General features: G+C 44.1%; 1 protein-coding gene across 2 annotated transcripts in view; it reads left to right on the forward strand.

Moving 5' to 3' along the window:
* Positions 1 to 16,629, forward strand: part of map3k13 (mitogen-activated protein kinase kinase kinase 13) — a 31,888-nt gene extending 15,259 nt beyond the window's left edge. For both annotated transcript variants that reach the window (XM_070837699.1, XM_070837698.1), the window contains 13 exons: positions 7,150 to 7,868; positions 9,236 to 9,419; positions 9,579 to 9,770; positions 10,655 to 10,813; positions 11,027 to 11,185; positions 11,371 to 11,479; positions 11,703 to 11,812; positions 12,112 to 12,228; positions 12,850 to 12,993; positions 13,254 to 14,007; positions 14,109 to 14,179; positions 14,347 to 14,638; positions 15,392 to 16,629. In XM_070837699.1, coding sequence (XP_070693800.1) covers positions 7,217 to 7,868; positions 9,236 to 9,419; positions 9,579 to 9,770; positions 10,655 to 10,813; positions 11,027 to 11,185; positions 11,371 to 11,479; positions 11,703 to 11,812; positions 12,112 to 12,228; positions 12,850 to 12,993; positions 13,254 to 14,007; positions 14,109 to 14,179; positions 14,347 to 14,638; positions 15,392 to 15,493 — 3,045 coding nt within the window. In that variant the 5' untranslated portion in view covers positions 7,150 to 7,216 and the 3' untranslated portion in view covers positions 15,494 to 16,629. The remainder of the gene's footprint in view (positions 1 to 7,149; positions 7,869 to 9,235; positions 9,420 to 9,578; positions 9,771 to 10,654; positions 10,814 to 11,026; positions 11,186 to 11,370; positions 11,480 to 11,702; positions 11,813 to 12,111; positions 12,229 to 12,849; positions 12,994 to 13,253; positions 14,008 to 14,108; positions 14,180 to 14,346; positions 14,639 to 15,391) is intronic.
* Positions 16,630 to 18,966: the final 2,337 nt, after the last annotated feature.

An 18,966-nucleotide genomic window follows, 5' to 3' on the forward strand; every position in this document is an offset into this window, starting at 1 on the left:
GATTTGACCTTGTTCCCATTTACCCAGCAACATCAGTCAAACCCCGAGTAGGCAGGTTGGCGGGTAGGGATTATTGTTCTATGGCCTACCTTCCCCTTCAGCCACCACCAGGTATTCTAGTCAGTCCAGGTGAGTCACCAGAGGGAATCAGAATTTGTAGAAAGAGGGATTATAGGGAAATGCAGATGCCTGAACGCTGTGCCAGAATTTGTTTATTTTCCCCTCCACTGCTGTGCCCGCACCAGCAGATTATTACTTTCACCCACCTACAACAGGCTGTCCAATCCCCTCTGGCAGGACTCATGGCCTTGGTAGCGAGGGAAAGCTGATTTAGACATCGGCCCACATCCGACAATCAAATCAGGGCTGGGCGGCTCTGTTGGCAGAGTCACATTTCCGAGGTCTCGGTATTTGATGTTCATATCGCTAAGTATGTTACAATTCCGTCTGCCTCAGTGAAAAGAAAGACTTGTACGAGCAGTATGTTTCCAGATTTCTGTTTTATAACATTGTTTACTCACATGATGAACACCAGCCGTGAAAGTCCATAGTCTGCTCTGAGCAGGGAAACGAGTACAGATACCAGAGTTCAGCTGTTCAACTGTGACCCAGAATAACAGGCAGTCACATGTGTGGTTCAGACCGTAGAAACCTCTGAGCTACTGATGATAAGAGACTCTTGTATTTGTCCAGTCTATTTTGTTGTAATACTCTAACCTTTTTCCTCGTTGGTCACTTTAGTGTTCAGTGGAGACTCATACTGCCCTCTGTATCCATTTTTCGTGCCGTTCGTTTCATGAGAGGAGGTCAGGAGGGATAGAAACGGTCTGGAGTAGGTATTTGTCTTTCCTTTCAGCAGTGAGCTTTCCAGGATGGGGCGATACAGCCGACCAGTCTGCCGGATCTAGACTGTATCTGAAAAGGTTTGACCCTGGCTCACTGTGCTGCAGTCATTTGTCTCTGTAAGCCACAGCTCTCTAATGATGTCAAGTCAGATTTTATTCTGTAAATCTGCTGGAAAGATGAACATGAGGTAGCCCACGAGGCTATGATTTGTATCCATCCCCTTTTGGGGTAAAGAGCTATAAGATGTATGTTGTTGTACAAAAAAAGCAAATATATTCTGATGAATGCAAAATACTATTTTGGATGGCTTACCCACTCCTCACTTTATAGCAACACTATTCTGTTTTCTCTATGTGACAGGCTCAGTGGATGTAAATGCAACCTCCAGGCTTTTTGGCCACTCCAAACCTGAGCGTTGGATGAGAGTGAGTGTGACTGGTAGCAGAAGGTCAGGATGGATGCAGTGTTGACATGGTAACGTGTGAATGATGAGGTTGGATAGGGGCTAAATTGGTTCTTTGTTGGTGGCGCAGCTGTCACCTAAAGGGAGGTTCCCCCTATGGGGCCCAGCAGGGCTTCCCTTAATGAGGAGCAGAGTGATGGAGGCACAGATGACGCTGCTGCTACTGATGGCGCTGCGTGAGTTTGTTCAACTGCCTTTGTGAAGCCGGAGTATACTGAAACACAATCTTAACAACCATATTGGCGTTTGCTGAGTAGCACAGAAAAACTCCCTCCCCAGTGGATTGCTGGGAGTAGTTGGATTATTGGATACTGCCAGACACGCCCCGGGTGTGTGTGTGTGTGTGTGTGTGTGTGTGTGTGTGTGTGTGTGTGTGTGTGTGTGTGTGTGTGTGTGTGTGTGTGTGTGTGTGTGTGTGTGTGTGTGTGTGTGTGTGTGTGTGTGTGTGTGTGTGTGTGTGTGTGTGTGTGTGTGTGTGTGTGTGTGTGTATGAGCATGTGTGTTCTGTGAACCTGATCCCCCTGCACCACCAGCTGCTGTGTACACGCACACATACACTTATAAAGTGTGGTACAGTCCGCAACGATACCAGTCAGGTCTTTCTCTGCCAATACTTCTCCACATCTATAGATATGTTTATGCACTAAAGATGTATTGATCATGCATTGTGCTATTGGCCGTTGACATTATGTTGCCTTTAGAGAGGCAAGAAATGAAAGGAAGTGTGTAGAGGATATATTGAGGGGGAGGGCTGTATAAGGTCTGTGTTTGTACAAGCTTGTGTCTAGAGCCCTGTAGAGGGATTAAAGGATCAGCCCCTGATAATTTCCCTCTCTCTTTCTCTCCCTCTCTTTCTTTACCTTATCCATTCTGTTGAGCATCTGCGTTGTTGCCTTCTTTTAAGCAATATCTACTTTATGCAAACATTTAACACATTTTTTTTTTTTTTTTTGTCGGTGTGTCCTTCTGCCAAGTCACGGTCACTTTCGGAAAGTCCTGTGAATAAATGACTGTGTAAATGAAACCACGGGCCCTTCTTGATGAAGCACAGACATTATTCATGGGTTTCTATGCCCATACAGATCTTCCATTAGAGATTAATGGCAGAGACTGAGGTCCGTTTCCTATTCTTGGTGTCGGATATAGATGCATAGACTCAGCCCTGATTCGGCCGGTTAGGAAAGAGGAAAGAGATTGGGCAAAGAGACGTGAAAATTATAAGTTGAAAGGCATCAGATTTACCATCAGACTGTGCTCTGTAGTCATTATCTAGACAAGATAATTGTGCGGTTTTACCTTGGTTATAGGGGTCACTGTGCATGCAGACTTGTGTCTTCATGTGCACATCCACCCTCTGCGGCCCACATCAGAAACCCAGCTCTGAAAATCGTCCACGGGGTGGAATTACAGCACGGGCCTCTACTCGAACAGCTCGATTGTCTCGGCTGTGGAAGGGACGGATTTATTGGATACCTGAGAGAGCATTCTCTCCTTCCCCTGCACTCTCAGCAACCTGCTTAGAGCCAGGCCTACATTATAGATGAGCTTCTGGCAGCCACTACACTCTCACAGCACTCAGGTTACCCCCCAGTCCATACATGCGCACGCACACACACACACACACACACACACACACACACACACACACACACAGTACATGCATGTGCACAGACATGTACAGTGCTGTGAAAAAGTATTTGCCCCCTTACAGATTTCTTCTGTTTTTGCTTTATTGTCACACTTGCATGTTTCAGATCATCAAACAAATTTTAATATCACACAAAGATAACCTGAGTAAATACAAAAAGCAGTTTTAAAATGATGATTTCATTTATTAAGGGAAAAAAGCTATCCAAACCAACCTGGCCCTATGTGAAAAAGTAATTGCCCCCCCTTGTTAAATCATGAATTAACTGTGATTAACCACATGTTTGAAAGCTGAGTTCAATTTCATTAGTCACACCCAGGCCTGATTACTGCCAGAGCTGTAGAATCAAGAAACCACTTAAATAGACAACATGAAGTAGGCTGAAAGATCTCAAAATGCAACACATCTTGCCCCGATCTAAAACAATTCAAGAACAGACAAGAAACAAAGTTATTGACATCTATCAGTCTGGAAAGGGTTAAAAAGCCATTTCTAAGGCTTTGGGACTCCAGCGAACAACAGTGAGAGCCATTATCCACAAATGGAGATAACATGGAACAGTGGTGAACCTTCCCAGGGATGGCCGGCCTACCAAGAGCGCATCGACGACTCGTCCAGGAGGTCACAAAAGAACCCCGAACAACATCTAAAGCACTTCAGGCCTCACTTGCCTCAATTAAAGTCAGTGTTCATGATTCAACAATAAGAAAGAGACTGGGCAAAAATGGCCTCCATGGGAGAGTTCCAAGGAGAAAACCACTGCTGACCAAAAAGAACACAAAGGCACATCTCACACTTGCTAAAAAACATCTTTATGATCCCCCACACTTTTGGGAAAATATTCTGTGGACTGACGGGACAAAAGTGGAACTTTTTGGAAGGTGTGCGTCCCGTTACATCTGGCGTAAAACTAACACAGCATTTGGGAGAAAGAACATCATACCGACAGTCAAACATGGTGGTGGTAGTGTGATGGTCTGGGGCTGCTTTGCTGCTTCAGGACCTGGACAACGTGCCGTAATTGATGGAACCATGAATTCTACTCTCTACCAGAAAATCCTGAAGGAGAATGTCCGGCCATCAGTTTGTGACCTTAAGCTCAAGCACACTTGGGTTATGCAGCAGGACAATGATCTGAAGCACACCAGCAAGTCCACCTCTGAATAGCTCAAAATGAAGGTTTTGGAGTGACCTAGTCAAAGTCCGGACTTAAATCCAATTGAGATGCTGTGGCATGACCTTAAACAGGCCATTCATGCTCGAAAACCCTCCAATGTGGCTGAATTAAGACAATTCTGCAAAGAAGAGTGGGCCAAAATTCCCCCACAGCGATGTGAAAGACTCATTGCCAGTTACTGCAAACGCTTGATTGCAGTTGTTGCCGCCAAGGGTGGCACAACCAGTTATTAGGTTTAGGGGGCAATTACTTTTTCACATAGGGCCAGGTTGGTTTGGATAGCTTTTTTCCCTTAATAAATAAAATCATCATTTAAAAACTGCTTTTTGTATTTACTCAGGTCATCTTTGTCTGATATTAAAATTTGTTTGATGATCTGAAACATGTAAGTGTGACAAAAAAGCAAAAACAGAAGAAATCTGTAAGGGGGCAAATTTTTTCACAGCACTGTATGCAGGATCTACATGGACCAACGGACTAGGGTGCGTACCATGTAACTGTGAGCAACTGTGAACTTTTGATATTCATCATCCTCTGTCTCTACATTCTGCTGTCAAGTATCCAAAAAGGAAAATGCCAAATAACAAGTACATGATTAAACACATAGTGAGGTCTGCAATTCAAGCTCAGTGTCATAGCTTTGCAGCATTTCAGTAGCAAATTTATCTGCATCAGGGATATTAAAGCTTTATTGTACTTTGACCTATGCCAAGAGGAAGAGCTGTACATTCATGCCAGCCTGCAGGGGGAAACATAAACAAAGTGTGCTTCGACTGGACTTCATGACCGTCCTCTCCCCTTCAGGAAACTTCCACGTAACACAGAGCCAGCTCACTGCTCTGCCTCTCTGTCTCCTCCCTCCTGGACTTTGATCTTCTGTTCTCGACTGTACACACTGTACAGCCTCTCGCTATCTCCCTGTCTCCCTTGCTCTCTGTTTGCTGCTGCCCCCTCAAACTTGATTGGATTTCTAAGGCCATGTCCTCATGGGTTTAAAAGGAGGAAAAAAATCAAGTGTCATTTACAAAGCAATTGATTCACTGCTTTGTGCTGCTTTTTTGCCAAGATTGGTAAACAAGCACAGTCGGACTGGATAAATGGCCATCTGTTTGTCTGAAAACACACTGTATGCTACCGTTACAACTGTCTACAGCCCCCATGTGTAGGATTTCAACATTTCTGACACTGGCAACTCCCGGTGCAAGTGTTGGAAAAAGACACTGTGATAGGCAGCATTGCAACACCAAAACACCTGCACAAACTCACATCTGACCCTGTGACACATAATTAGACTCTTGACCAGATTTCTTCAGGATTGTCTCATTTTTCTACAAACAAAAAGTTTTAGTAGCTGAAAAAAGCTGCATCCAAACAAACATTCAAATTGTTTGTGAGCCACTTCTTAAAGGATAAGGCTGGAGATATTATTGAGTCACATGAAAAGACCAAAACCAACAATAATTTGATCTTAATTTTTTTTTCCCCACTGCTGTTCGCTCACTACAGATCAGCAATGATTTGTTATTATGCAGTGAGACTTAATTAAGTTACTGACAGTATTACCCTTGGAAGTATGGAAGTTCATTCACGGCCTTGGGATCATTACGCATGATAACATGATCTCAACTCAAGGTCAATGTACTTGTCAGAGCTTTTAACAGCTTCCCACTTTCTTCATCAGCACTTGGACCACTTGTTATCACATGACCAGAGTTCCACACTCAGGTCACGTGATGACACCTGAGACACCTTATTTGTCACACCGTATTATCCTTGTTTATTCTTTAAACTGTTGGATTCCCTCCTGCTGTACATATACATTATATCTGCGTTATATCTACATTTGCCATGTTTGAGAAATCTGCATTTTTTGCCTCAGGCTTTGATAGACAGTGAGTACAACTAGCTTCGGCCAGCACAACAACCTGTGCTTTAAGATGATTTAAATGTATCTGAGACATGCTGTGAAAACTACCTGTCAGTATCTCTGGATGTGTTTGGTAATTTAGTATTTGTAATATTAGTATTCATTTATAATAATATATAATTTCTGTAATATTTGGATTCATTTTTCAGCCCTAATTTTTATACAATTTCGCATCTATGTGGTGATTTCTTGGGATGATATCTTGATTTATTTGGTTTTAAATTTGCAGGAGTAGCCGCACACAGACACTGTCTGGATATTATATCAATAAACAGTTTCTCAAATAACTTTTCCGTAACTGTTCTGTATCACAGTATATATCAACATGTTGATTGACGACCTGTGCGTGTAGACGTTCAGGAAAGAACCTGACCCTGGTTTACCAGTGTCTTGTGTAAGACTAATAGGCAGATTAAGATGACATTGATTTTCTCCTGGAGATTTAGTGTCTGAAGAAAACTAGTGTGTTTGCTGTGCGGCTGGCTTCCTGCCTGTGCTGGCTGTGGCCAGTCCTGCTGGTTAAGCAGTGAGAAGGGCTGTGTGTGCCAGATGTTTTGCTCTCAGCAGTCCTAATACACAGCAAGACTTTTAATCCCTGCTATACTGCTACTGCTTCACAGAGAACATAGTAAAGCCGCGTGTGTGTGTGCGTGTGATTGGTTTAGTCCAACTGTTTCCCAGAAATTTCCCAGAATTGTATTATTTGTATCTATTCTGTAATGTCTCTCATTCAGCAACTCTCTCTCTCTCTCTTATGCACTGATTTAAAGCTTATCTGATATTTCCGACCTCATCCACCCTGTAGTGTTTGTACGCCATAGTTAAAAATAATCATCATTAATGTAAGCTCTCTCAATCCCAGATCTATGAGAGCAAATGAGAGGATTGCATTTCTCTTTGTGGAAGTTAATAGGGTCCCTGGGCAACGGTTAGAATCATGTTTACATTGAATCAGAGGTGTCTACAGTCATCTAAATGGACTTAACTCAGCTTTTTATTGTGATCTGCATTTTATTTCCCATGTACTTCATAATTTAGCTGACCTGTCTCCCTTTCTTGTTCTGTGTCTCTCTCTCCCTGTTCTGCAGGTGATTTTCAGCATTCAGATAAACCTGTGTGTTAGGACGTGCCCGATTCATCATCACTGGGTAGCCCATGCACATGCACGACACCATGGGTAGCTCCCCCGAGGTGCTCTCGTGGACTTCCTGCCCCAGTCTGTTGGTGGGCAAGCTGAAGGAGGAGCTCAAACTCACCGTGGTTGGGGACGCCATGAAGAAATCAAACTCGCCCAACTCCCAACCTCAGCCTCCTCAGGCCCCTCTGTCCAATTTACCCCCTCAGATTATCACAGACCTTGCCCCGCCAACACACCTGCCCGTTCCCCTGCCCGTTCCCCTGCAGACGCTCCAGACTCCCGGCCAGGACGAGGACACAGTGCTGGGGGGTATAACACCCCCAAATACAGCCTTGAGTGTGGACTCAACACGGAGCGAGGGTGGGCACTTTGACAACAGCGTGCTGCAGCTGCAGGAGCAGGACCATGACGAAGCCGGGTCTCCAGCCTCCTGTGAGCACGGCTGTGGCAGTGGGATGGAGGAGCAGACAGGAGAAGGGGACTGTCCCATGGACCACAGTGGAGACGGGAGGCCGAGTCATCCCCATCACCCTGATGACATCAAACTGCACTTCCACAGAGCGGGGCCTGGGTCAGGTGGCTTCTTAGAGGGGCTGTTTGGATGTCTGCGGCCTGTCTGGAACATCATAGGGAAGACGTACTCAACAGAATACAAGCTACAACAGCAAGGTTAGTTCTGGGTTATATCTTTCTGCATGTCATCAATTTAGGAAATGAAATGTTCCCTGCCCCTTTAAGGCATCTGAGAAACAAACCGATTCAGATTTCCCTCCTAATGCAGTCTGAAACCATAAATGAATAGCTAACCCTAGCTTCACCATACTGCTGTTGTGGGTGAAGCTGTACAGTTGTCAGTTTGAATTGAGGTCATGGTAAAGGTGGCCTCACCTTGCTGCAGGGCTGCCTGTACAGGCTGGACACACAGGCTACAGGATACAAGTCGAGGTCAGACAGAACTGGGCTGGGTCTTGTGGTCGGTCAGCTAATGTCCAGATGTAGTGGGCTGGAAATTTCAGCAGCATAGCTTCTCCTCTATGCTTGTTTCAAACCACATAACAGGGATGGAACAGCATATGACTCACTGCTTTGAATACCATTTATAGCAGTTGTGCACATGGCGTTAGGTTTGATTTTGCTCAGTAAAGTCTTACCCTGATGCGTGTTTTTTTGGTCCTGTACTGTAATCTCTATGTCCAAGACACCATATTCTAATAACTACATGACATTTATTTTGAAAGTGTTGTGACTGTGACTTTTTAAAGGACTAACTCAACCTTTTCATTTTCACTGTCCTGTCGTGGTGAGGTTGTAGCTGCACCCTGCCAAAAACATAGTCCAGCACATCACCCCCTGTAAAATGGCAAATAAATGTATTTACACCACGATTTTTGTACAGATTAAACAAATGAGATACAACCTGGTAATCTGTGAGCTTTAGTGGTTTTGGTAGGCAGAATTTGTTACCTTTGGACAGAGCCAGGCTTGCTGTTTCTGGTCTTTGTGCTATGTCAACAGTCGTCTTTTCTGTACAGTAAATATGAAGCTACAGCAAGAAGAGTGGTATCACTCAACTCATCAAACTCTCAGCATAAAGGAGAATAAGCTTAAGCAGTGCTAAAGATCAGAATTAGACAGTTACCTACAGGGTTCGCACAGGTGTTAGAAATCCTACAAAATCTTGAATTTTGATGTCGTGTTCAAGGTTTCAAAAGTTCTTGGATTTGAAATAAAAGGCCTGAAACAGCTTGAAATTTTAATTGCATTAGCACAATAAATCGCTGTATGACTGAATATTTCTCTGCCAACACTCCTCTACTTTGATAAATCACTATGTGAGTGAATAATAAAACAAGTCAGAGAGACCCTAATTGATTGGAGTGAATGTAATTTACCAGTAAATTAACAGTGAGATACTGGAAAACCATGAACAGATACCCTGAAAGCGCTGGAAAAGGTGTAAGAACTCTATATATAAACCTGAAAAAATAAAAGTGTAAAGCTTTTATTTTGACTGAATATAATTTACATGTTTCCAGACATGTGGGAAGTTCCATTTGAGGAGATTTCGGAGCTGCAGTGGCTGGGCAGCGGTGCACAGGGAGCCGTCTTCTTGGGCAAGTTCCGCTCTGAGGAGGTGGCCATCAAGAAGGTCCGTGAGCAGAAGGAGACGGACATCAAACACCTGCGTAAACTCAAGCATCCAAATATCATCAGCTTCAAGTAAGTCTACAACCACTTGACCTCACACGTTACCTGATGTTGTCTTGTTGTTTTCAGCTGGTGGAGCTCTGACAGTGTCCAAATGTGCACGATTCAGAGGTACTGGGATCTATAATTGTCAGGATCTGTTGATCTATAGATGTGTTTTGTCCAACCTAGGGGTGTGTGCACTCAGGCACCTTGTTACTGCATCATCATGGAGTACTGTGCCCAGGGTCAGCTGTATGAGGTGCTGAGGGCAGGAAGGAAAGTGACCCCCAGGATGCTGGTGGACTGGGCCTCAGGCATCGCCAGCGGCATGAACTACCTACACCTGCACAAGATCATCCACAGAGATCTCAAGTCTCCCAAGTGAGTTTCCTCTTTTCCTGGTATTGTAAAATGGGAACATAATTTTTGGAATATTTAACCTAAAAAAAACAGTGAGAGGGAGCCTCACTTACAGTTGTCTTGAGTTACAAAAGAAATACAGTAAAATGAAATGAAGATGCTTCTGTTTGTAAAGCAGCAGCAGAGTTGATATTTCCTCCTCATCCAAAGGAGAGCAGCTGATCTGTGAAGCTCAGCGGCCATGTTTGAGACTTCTTAGCCCATAGCAGCAACAACAATTCCTCCTTTTGGATCTGAATAGTCTTGACATTAACGCAAATGCCATTCTCAGAACTCATAAAAGCTAGTCGCCTTAATTTAAGAGTAAGACACTGTGTCCTGTCTCATCCCGCTGATCCTCTCTCGTCCTCTGCACACTAGCCCTGGTCCTCTAATCAATATCATCACGCTGCAGCACTGCCAAACACTGTATTAGTCAGCAGAACGATAGCAGGCTGAATGTGCTGGAAAGGTCAGTCTCATTTGGCTAATGGGGTGATTCAGAGGCTGAATGTGCTTCTGTAACAGCTGACTCTTTTAGGCTTGAAGATTGAAATGCTATAAAAAAAAAACCAACCTCATACTGATTTCAAATCACTGGAATGTTGCAGCAAAAACTTGGCGTCGGTGTGCATGGTTTAACCCAGGTCATCTGACCTGGATTAATGTCGTACTGACACTACGTGGCTTTGATGTGAAAGGGTGAATGTGGTTTGTTAATGCTAACTCTAGAATTACTGTACATTTGATATAGATTATTGTAGGACTACCATAAACTGGAAGAAAGTATTGTCTGTCCTTTTTCTCCTTTTAATCAAACAGTCTGACCTTGCTAACTCTTTGTTTTCTGTTTGTGTCTGTTTTAGTGTTTTGGTCACCCACAATGACACTGTGAAAATCTCTGACTTCGGGACGTCCAAAGAGCTTAGCGACAAAAGTACTAAGATGTCATTTGCGGGTACGGTGGCTTGGATGGCCCCAGAAGTGATAAGAAATGAGCCTGTGTCTGAAAAAGTAGACATCTGGTAGGTACTAAGATTATACAAATTTAAAATAATGTATTGTTTCAAGAAATATAGTGAAATAGGTTATAAAGTTCAAGCTTGAATTTGAGACAAATGTATGCTAAATTAGGAAGACATTAGGGCAGTATTCAGCTGTTACACATCAGAGATAAAGTGAATTATTATTGTCAGTGATGCTGTAGTAAAATCTCTTTACTTACTTGTGGATTTCAGGTCATTTGGAGTTGTATTGTGGGAACTTCTGACTGGGGAGATTCCCTACAAAGACGTGGACTCCTCTGCCATCATTTGGGGCGTTGGCAGTAACAGTCTTCACCTTCCCGTCCCCTCCACCTGCCCGGATGGCTTCAAAATCCTCATGAAACAAACTTGGTGAGTGTGGGTCACATATTAAGTGAAATAACATCTTCGTCCAGCACATCTTTTGAACTACTGCTGTTAGGAAGTGCTGCTTTGATTGATACTCAAAGATAAATGCTGATGTTGCACAAAACAAAAGTACAAATCAAAATTAGCCTTTAATCACATTTCCCATCCTTGTTTTTCGTCAACTCCAGGCAAGGCAAGCCCAGAAATAGGCCGTCGTTTCGTCAGATCCTCCTACACCTCGACATTGCCTCTGCCGATGTCCTGGGAGCTCCTCAGGATACCTACTTCAAGTCTCAGGTCAGCACTCTTGACTGCAAAACACATTAACCTTCAATTTGTATAAATCACAGTATCATATACATACATTTTCTTAACAAAAATTTGATATTCACTCACAATGAAAGTAGTGCGGTAAGCGGTAGACAGTGTTTACTTTTCGAGTCACAGTGCTGAGTTTAAATCATCTGATGGCGTTGTGTGTCTGTGAGTGTGTGTTTGACTGTGTCCGTCCATGTTACAGTCAGAATGGAGGGAGGAAGTGAAGAAACATTTTGAGAAGATCAAAAGTGAAGGCACCTGTATCCACAGACTGGACGAGGAGCTGATCCGACGCAGACGGGATGAACTCAGGTGCGAATTAAAGAAGAACTAGAGGGACACATGACCTCATTTACAGGAAAAGACAGCAATAGATTCTCTCTGCCTGTCTGTAATGAGTAAATAAACTCTGTAGCACCTCCACCTCTGTACAGATGTATCATTCCCTTAAAATGCATCGGAAAGGTTTTACATGATGAACCAACGGATAATCCACAGTTCCTCCTGAGCAATTTAATTACTTTTGCACTTTGTGGAAATTAAGAAGTTTTCAAATTGAAACATTAGTTATTGGAAGTAAACATTTGTCTCTATCTCCTGTACACTTCCAGGCATGCTCTGGACATCCGGGAGCACTACGAGAGGAAACTAGAGCGAGCAAACAACCTCTACATGGAGCTCAGTGCCATCATGCTACAGCTGGAGGTCCGAGAGAAGGAACTAATGAAGTATGTAAATAAACTATTTATTACAGTGGTCATCGCCCCACTTCACCACTATCCTGCTCCTTTTATCCATCATTATCAGACCTTACTAGTTGTCAGCATATCATTTCCTTCTTCTCAAAGGCATTTCCAGATATTTGAAATTATTACAGTGACCTGGCAAGGAAACTAACACAATGTTCGGCCTGTGAGAAGAGAATATAAAAGTCCCAGTTTTGGGTCAGATTGTAAAAAAAGACATTTTTGGGGTCAAATCACAATTTCAGATATTTTAAAAACACAAAATGTTATGATGTGAAATGAAGAAGAAATATTTAAGATTCTGCACTATTTCTACAAAGGAGTTGTCTTGGTCAGTACCATACATTTTCCTACATCTGTCTCTCAATGCTTCTGAATCCCCAAACTATGATTTATTCAGGTTGTTTCCCAGGAGATTTTCAATGTGCTCTCAGGCTTTTGGACCCCAACTGTAAAGAGATTTGTACAGTTTACCTAAATTCTGTCCCGGCTTTTAAAATCATGTCGTTGCAGAGTTTGGAGTAATACAACTACACATCTCTAACTGAATGTGAATGCTGTTCACTGTCATGTAATTCCAAATTAATTCTGCCATCCTTGTAGGAGAGAGCAGGCAGTGGAGAAAAAGTATCCCGGGACCTACAAGCGCCACCTGGTCAGGCCCATCGTCAGGTCCAACGCTGTAGAGAAGCTCATCAAGAAAAAAGGGAGCATTTCCCACAAACCTGGGATGCCCCCCACTAAAAGGTCTGAACAAAGCAAACTGAACAGTTAAATGTAAAAGAAAAGACAATACCCTGTTTCAACTGCTACACATCCATTAGCATTTAGATCAATTTATTTTAATAATTTAGTTTGGGATTTATATTAATTTATCAACTAAACAATTCTCAGTAAAATAAGATGAATGACTGTGTGTTCTGGTAAAGCCAGAAGTATCATTAGAAGACATTGGAAGTAGAAATTTTGATACCTTCATTTAATGTTACTGAATGCATTTCTTACAGGCCTGACCTGCTCCGTTCTGATGGCATCCCCAGCGTCGACCCTCTCCCCTCCCCCTCACCACTATCAGCCAGCCCGAAGGTCTCCACGCCTCCTGGCAAAGCCCGGTACAGAAGTAAGCCTCGTCATCGCCGCGCCAACAGTAAAGGAAGCCACAGCGAGTTCCCCGGGCTGCTGAAGCCTGTTCTTGGAGCACCAGAAGACACCCAGTCTCTTCAGGAGCACCAGTTCCTTCATCACCACCACCACCACCCACCAACCGAGGGGCCCTTCCTCCCCTTGAAGGGCCGTGAGGAGGCTGTTGTAAACTGTGCCAACAACCTGCGCTACTTCGGCCCCGCCGCTGCCCTCCGTAGCCCTCAGACGGACCACCTGCAGCACCGTGTTTCTGGCTCCAGCCCTGACCTCATATCCACCGCTGTGGACGCAGACACGCGACAGCAGACTTCGTCCACCAGCTCCAGTCTTGTCCCAGGTGCTGGTGCGGGTTCTTTGTGTCCCTGCTGCCAGGCTCACCCCTTCCCCGGCTGCCTTCACTGTCAGGAGACACCTCCTGCATCAAGCCACCCAGAGCTGCCCCACTACTCGCTGCTCAACACCCAGGAGGGCACCCTATCTTCATTAGGGGCTCCCAGCAAAGATCCAGCCTCAGACGGAGAGGCCACGAAGAAGGCTGAGCCACAGGAGCAGCAGTCATCTCAGCACACTCACACCCTGCCCGCTGCACTGCCTCGCATTCTCAGACCTCTCAGGAAGGTGAGTACAGCTGGTAGCCGTCAGTCAGTCTGTAGTATGTGTTGGTGTCAAAGAAACTGTGGAAGACGATGGATTAACAGCTGTGTTAACTCCTCTTTCAGGGTGGCGATGAGTCATCTGAAGAGGAGGAGGGGGAGGTTGATAGTGAAGTGGAGTTTCCAAGGAGACAGAGGTAAAAATACAGTTGGTCGTTAAGTTTGCCAGCTTGACCTTCACGGTGTTGTAATAGTGTTACATCATGTGGTGCAACAACAAAGAATATTATGGACCACTCACCACGTCCCCAACAAAATAATCATTATAGCTTACCACATTTTTGCATCCTCTGGTCCATCACAGACCTCATCGCTGTATGAGCAGCTTCCAGTCCTACTCCACCTTCAGCTCAGAGAACCTGTCGGTGTCCGACGGAGAGGAGGGAAACACCAGCGACCACTCCCACAGCGGGCCCCTGGAGAGGCTGAGCGCCAGTCAGGAGGAGCACCTAGACGAGCTGCTGTCACACACACCAGACATCCCCATCGACATCTCCACCCAGTCAGATGGCCTCTCTGACAAGGAGTGTGCTGTCCGCAGGGTGAAGACCCAGATCTCCCTGGGAAAACTCTGCTCCGACGAGCACAGCTACGAGGTCAGCACTGTGGATGTGTGGTCCCCGCCATGCTAGCTCTCTGTTTTTAGTCATGCTGGCAGCGTGGCTCTAGGGATGGTCAGCGCTCTTGTAACCACTTTGGTACAGACTGAAATGTTGACAACTATTTAATGGATTCCAAATTTGGTGCAGACGTTCATTATTCCCAGAGGATAAATCCTACTGACTAACGTGATCCCCTGACTTTTCATCTAGAGCCACCATAAGCTTCACATTTGTGGTTTTGAGTTTGGAGAGTCTCAAATTGTCGTCTCCACAACTGTTTGACGGATTGCCATGAAATCTGGTACAGGCATTCTTTCACAGCGTGGCTTAGTCTTGTTGTTACAGAAACACACGAGTGATATGTCAGTGTGCACCTCATAAATACAGAGAAGTATTTGCTCTGTTACTACAGACAAATATCTCTGTTTGAGTGTGGTCAAGTCAGTAAAACACATCACCTTTCATCGCACCGTTGTCTCCCACTGAATTTGAAACAAACAAAAAGATGGATCTTAATTGTATTCATTTAAAACACCTAGATAGGTAGTCTCTTGTAAGTGTTCATATATACAGTAGATTCAGATATTATGTAGATTTAATTACATTAACAAACTAAGCATTCACATATCAAACATGCTCAATTTGTTGGGCTTTATTGTCCATCCCAAAAATGCATGATCAGATCATAACATTAATGTACTGGATATGTGCTGATGTTTGTCCATCTGTCTCTCATTTTTCTCCCAGAATCCACTACAGTTCGGGGACTCAGACTGTGATTCGTCAGAAGCAGAGTGCTCCGATGCCACGATTAGAAACAACAAAGTCGGGGCTCCTTCCTCGTGGTGAAACCTCACCCCGGGGCTCGGTTTTGTTTTTGCCTGGAGGCCATCGTGTCCCATTCTGCCCCGCAGAAATACAGCAATAAGAGGACGACATTGTAAACAAAGCTCCCTATAGCAAAGACCCATGCAATCTCTCCCAGAGCCCCCTCCGCCCTTATCCCTCCCTTCATAAAGCCCAATCTCCCTCATCTCTAGCACAGCATCCAGGCAACCCATGGCAGGGAATCCCTTTTGAATGATAATGTACAGTAGATAGTTTAACATTCATAATTTATTTTTGTCTGAGTTTTGAAGGAAAATTCAGGACCTCTGTACGTTCTCTGATCTTAGCAGAGGAAAAAAAAAACTTTTGAAAGACATTTTGAAACTGAGCATGGGCTGTGTGTTGGGGGGAGACTGAGATTGGACGAAGGTGCAGAAGATGATGACGATGATGATGATGATGATGGGAAGGAGGATGTGTTTCAGTGCTGATGTATCTGATGGCTGACGACTAGCAGGGTGGAGTCACATCACTGCGACTGTCGGTCTCTCAGGTGACAGGCGCTGTGTCACTGTGAGCCCTTTGACCCGGCTATGGCTGCTTTCAGCATCTTTCTGCTTTAGACCGAAAATCCCCAACAAACAAGGTCTCCTCTCACTTAAGTAAAACCAACCTGCTTTCCAGTGCAGAGCCCCAGTACCCTGCCTTCCCACCTCCATCCTGTCCCCACTATGGTGAGTGGGGGACAGGGACCTCATGAAGACAGTGTGAACACCAGCATGAACAACCTGCCTCGCAACCGGACTCCCTCCCTCCTTCCCTCCCTCCCTCCCTCCCTCCCTCCGTAGAACCACCACACGTGTCTCGTCATCAGGATCCCCGCTGAACTGTCCTAGCATGCCTGCGCAGCCTGCAAAAAGCAAAAGCTGCCAGAAGACTGCATGAAGTGGACAAGCTAGCAGAGCAACAGAGATGAAGACTCAGCTGTCAGCTAAGAAAAAGATTTAAAAAATAAAAAAAAGAGACTCTTCCTCTGTGACCCAGCTCATCGTCCTTCAAGACACGCCAACGTCATTGTCATCATCAATCAGATGTCATGACCAGTAGTAGAGGGAGGTGTGTGTGTGTGTGTGTGTGTGTGTGTGTGTGTGTGTGTGTGTGTGTGTGTGTGTGTGTGTGTGTGTGTGTGTGTGTGTGTGTGTGTGTGTGTGTGTGTGTGTGTGTGTGTGTGTGTGTGTGTGTGTGTGTGTGTGTGTGTGTGTGTGTGTGTGTGTGAACACAAAGCCCTCTCTCCATTACACATAACAGTTTCAAGTCTCATCTCAGGATTGTTCGAGGACTGTGAGAAACTGGACTGGACCAATTATTGTATGTAGGGATCTTCTTTGAGAGGCACATCATATGGACCACGCAGGAATATTTAAAAAAGAAAAAAAAAGGTCTACAGATAGCCTTGATGTTCAACTCTTTACTGCTGTAATGGACATTAATGTCACGTGGAGACGGAGAGCATTTTAGTTGCAATCCAGGTGCAGTATCCCAATTCTTACCATCACTAGGTGCAGCGTCTCCCATATACCATTTTCTAGCAGAGTATTTCGTTTATACTGTCTAATAAGCCATGTCCAAAACAGCTAATTATTTTTTCTTTGCTGTAGTGAATTAAACAGCAATAATGCAGGTTGGTGCTCAGGTGAGGAGGAAGTAACTTGCTCAGGATCCGGGGCGTCTAGCTGGCTAGACACAGTACAGTGACTGGTGGCTAGAGGAGAACAGCAAGGTGTCAAACAGATTATTACAGATGCTATATTTTTAAATTGTCCCATTTTTTTACAAAGTCGCCTTCCTGGGGTTTGATGCTCAGGTTTTATGTTGCCGATTGACAGCAGGAGCAATATATCAGCAGCCACTAGATGGTGACAGTTACAATGACTTACTTTTCCCTGCGTTCTGTAAATGTCCCGGCTCCAATCCTTTCTTTTTCCCACTTAAGGTAACTAATCATGAGCATCCAAATCCAAGAATCCCAGCAATACTACTTTTTTGTCTCATTGTCTTTGGAAAGGGATACTGCATCTGCGAGAGCTTAATTTTTATCCCTGTTAGAGTGTTTGTGGCCCCGCCTCTCTCCCTCTTACTGATTTTGCGGTTGAAAAATAGCCAGCCAGGGTTGAATTTAACGATAATGATGTCAAGATGTCAGCTCAAGTGTACGCAGACGGCTGAGTTTCTAAATTAGGAATAAAAGCCAGAGACAAGGCCAAAGAGCAATGAAGCTGCTCTTGGTTTTCAACAACCTCATCTCAGTGTTAGTTACTCCTGTATATAAACATCTGTAAATGTAATCTAACTTGTTTTTTTTTGTTGTTGTTGTTGTCCTCTCTCTTTAACGTATCGAACAGCTCTGACAGGGCCTCGAGCTTCTGTCACTGACGACCAGCCGACTGGTTGAAAGTGAGCAGAAAATCTGTACTGCGTCAGTATTGAACACTGCAGGAGGGAGCGTGGGTCATGGGAGCTGAGTAGCACAAGGTGAATCTAAAACTGTACTTAAGGATAAATAACCTTTTGCCTGAAAGCTTTGGAAAGGCTCACGCCTGGTACTGAAACAGCTGCTGCCTTTCCTTCGATCCTCCTTCAAACTTCTTCACTGTGTTTACGTACGTGTGAAATAACCTAGTGTATTGTAATGACTGGGTAATCCGATCAAGCTGTTAATAACATTGTCTTTCTGGCATATATCCTGTGAAGTATGATTGTTGTAAAGTTTTAATTTAATTTTGATTTTCTTTTTTCTTTGTAGCTGGCCTACATAATTATTGAATTAATTTATTATGAATGACTGGTAAGGTGTTGTGTTCTTTTTAATTTCAGGCAGCTTTAGACATGTCATGACCTTTTATTTCTCCTGAAAAGTATTATTTAAAGGAAGCACAATGAATTGGTATGGGAAGAGGACAGTATTTGTATGGTAGAACAAAAGCATTGTCATATCACAGCCATCTGCTATCATTTTTATCTCTGCGACCCAGTGGGGGACCATGGATGAAGTATTGATTTTAGCAGACTTCACATCAGTAATTTGCAACATCAGTTGTTCCTAAAGCTTTTTAATCTCGCCATCGTCTCTAAGGAATCATGTCTACTACAACCAAAAGCCAGTCAGAGGACTGCAACAGCAGGGTAATTGAAAAGTCAAGCCTGAGGGCACGTGTGATGCCGGATATCTGTACTTCTGCAGAGATCCCCTCCTCTCATTTAAAAAAAAAAAACAAAAAAAAAAATCAAAAGTACCAGTTACTTACATCTGAATTTCCGTGAAATTGTCTTTAACCGTGGACATCATGTTGCCTCATCCCGTGTATCAAACATCTGTTTCTTTGTTACTCTCATTTCCAACTCCCTTTCCTGTTAAATGGCATTACGATCAACCAATCCTGTCAGTTTCCTGTATTATCCAGTGTACAGTGCAATGGGTATCTGGGAGAATAAAA

This window comes from Pempheris klunzingeri, chromosome 10 (assembly GCF_042242105.1).
Source record: "Pempheris klunzingeri isolate RE-2024b chromosome 10, fPemKlu1.hap1, whole genome shotgun sequence".
Classification (NCBI taxonomy): Eukaryota; Metazoa; Chordata; class Actinopteri; order Acropomatiformes; family Pempheridae; genus Pempheris; species Pempheris klunzingeri.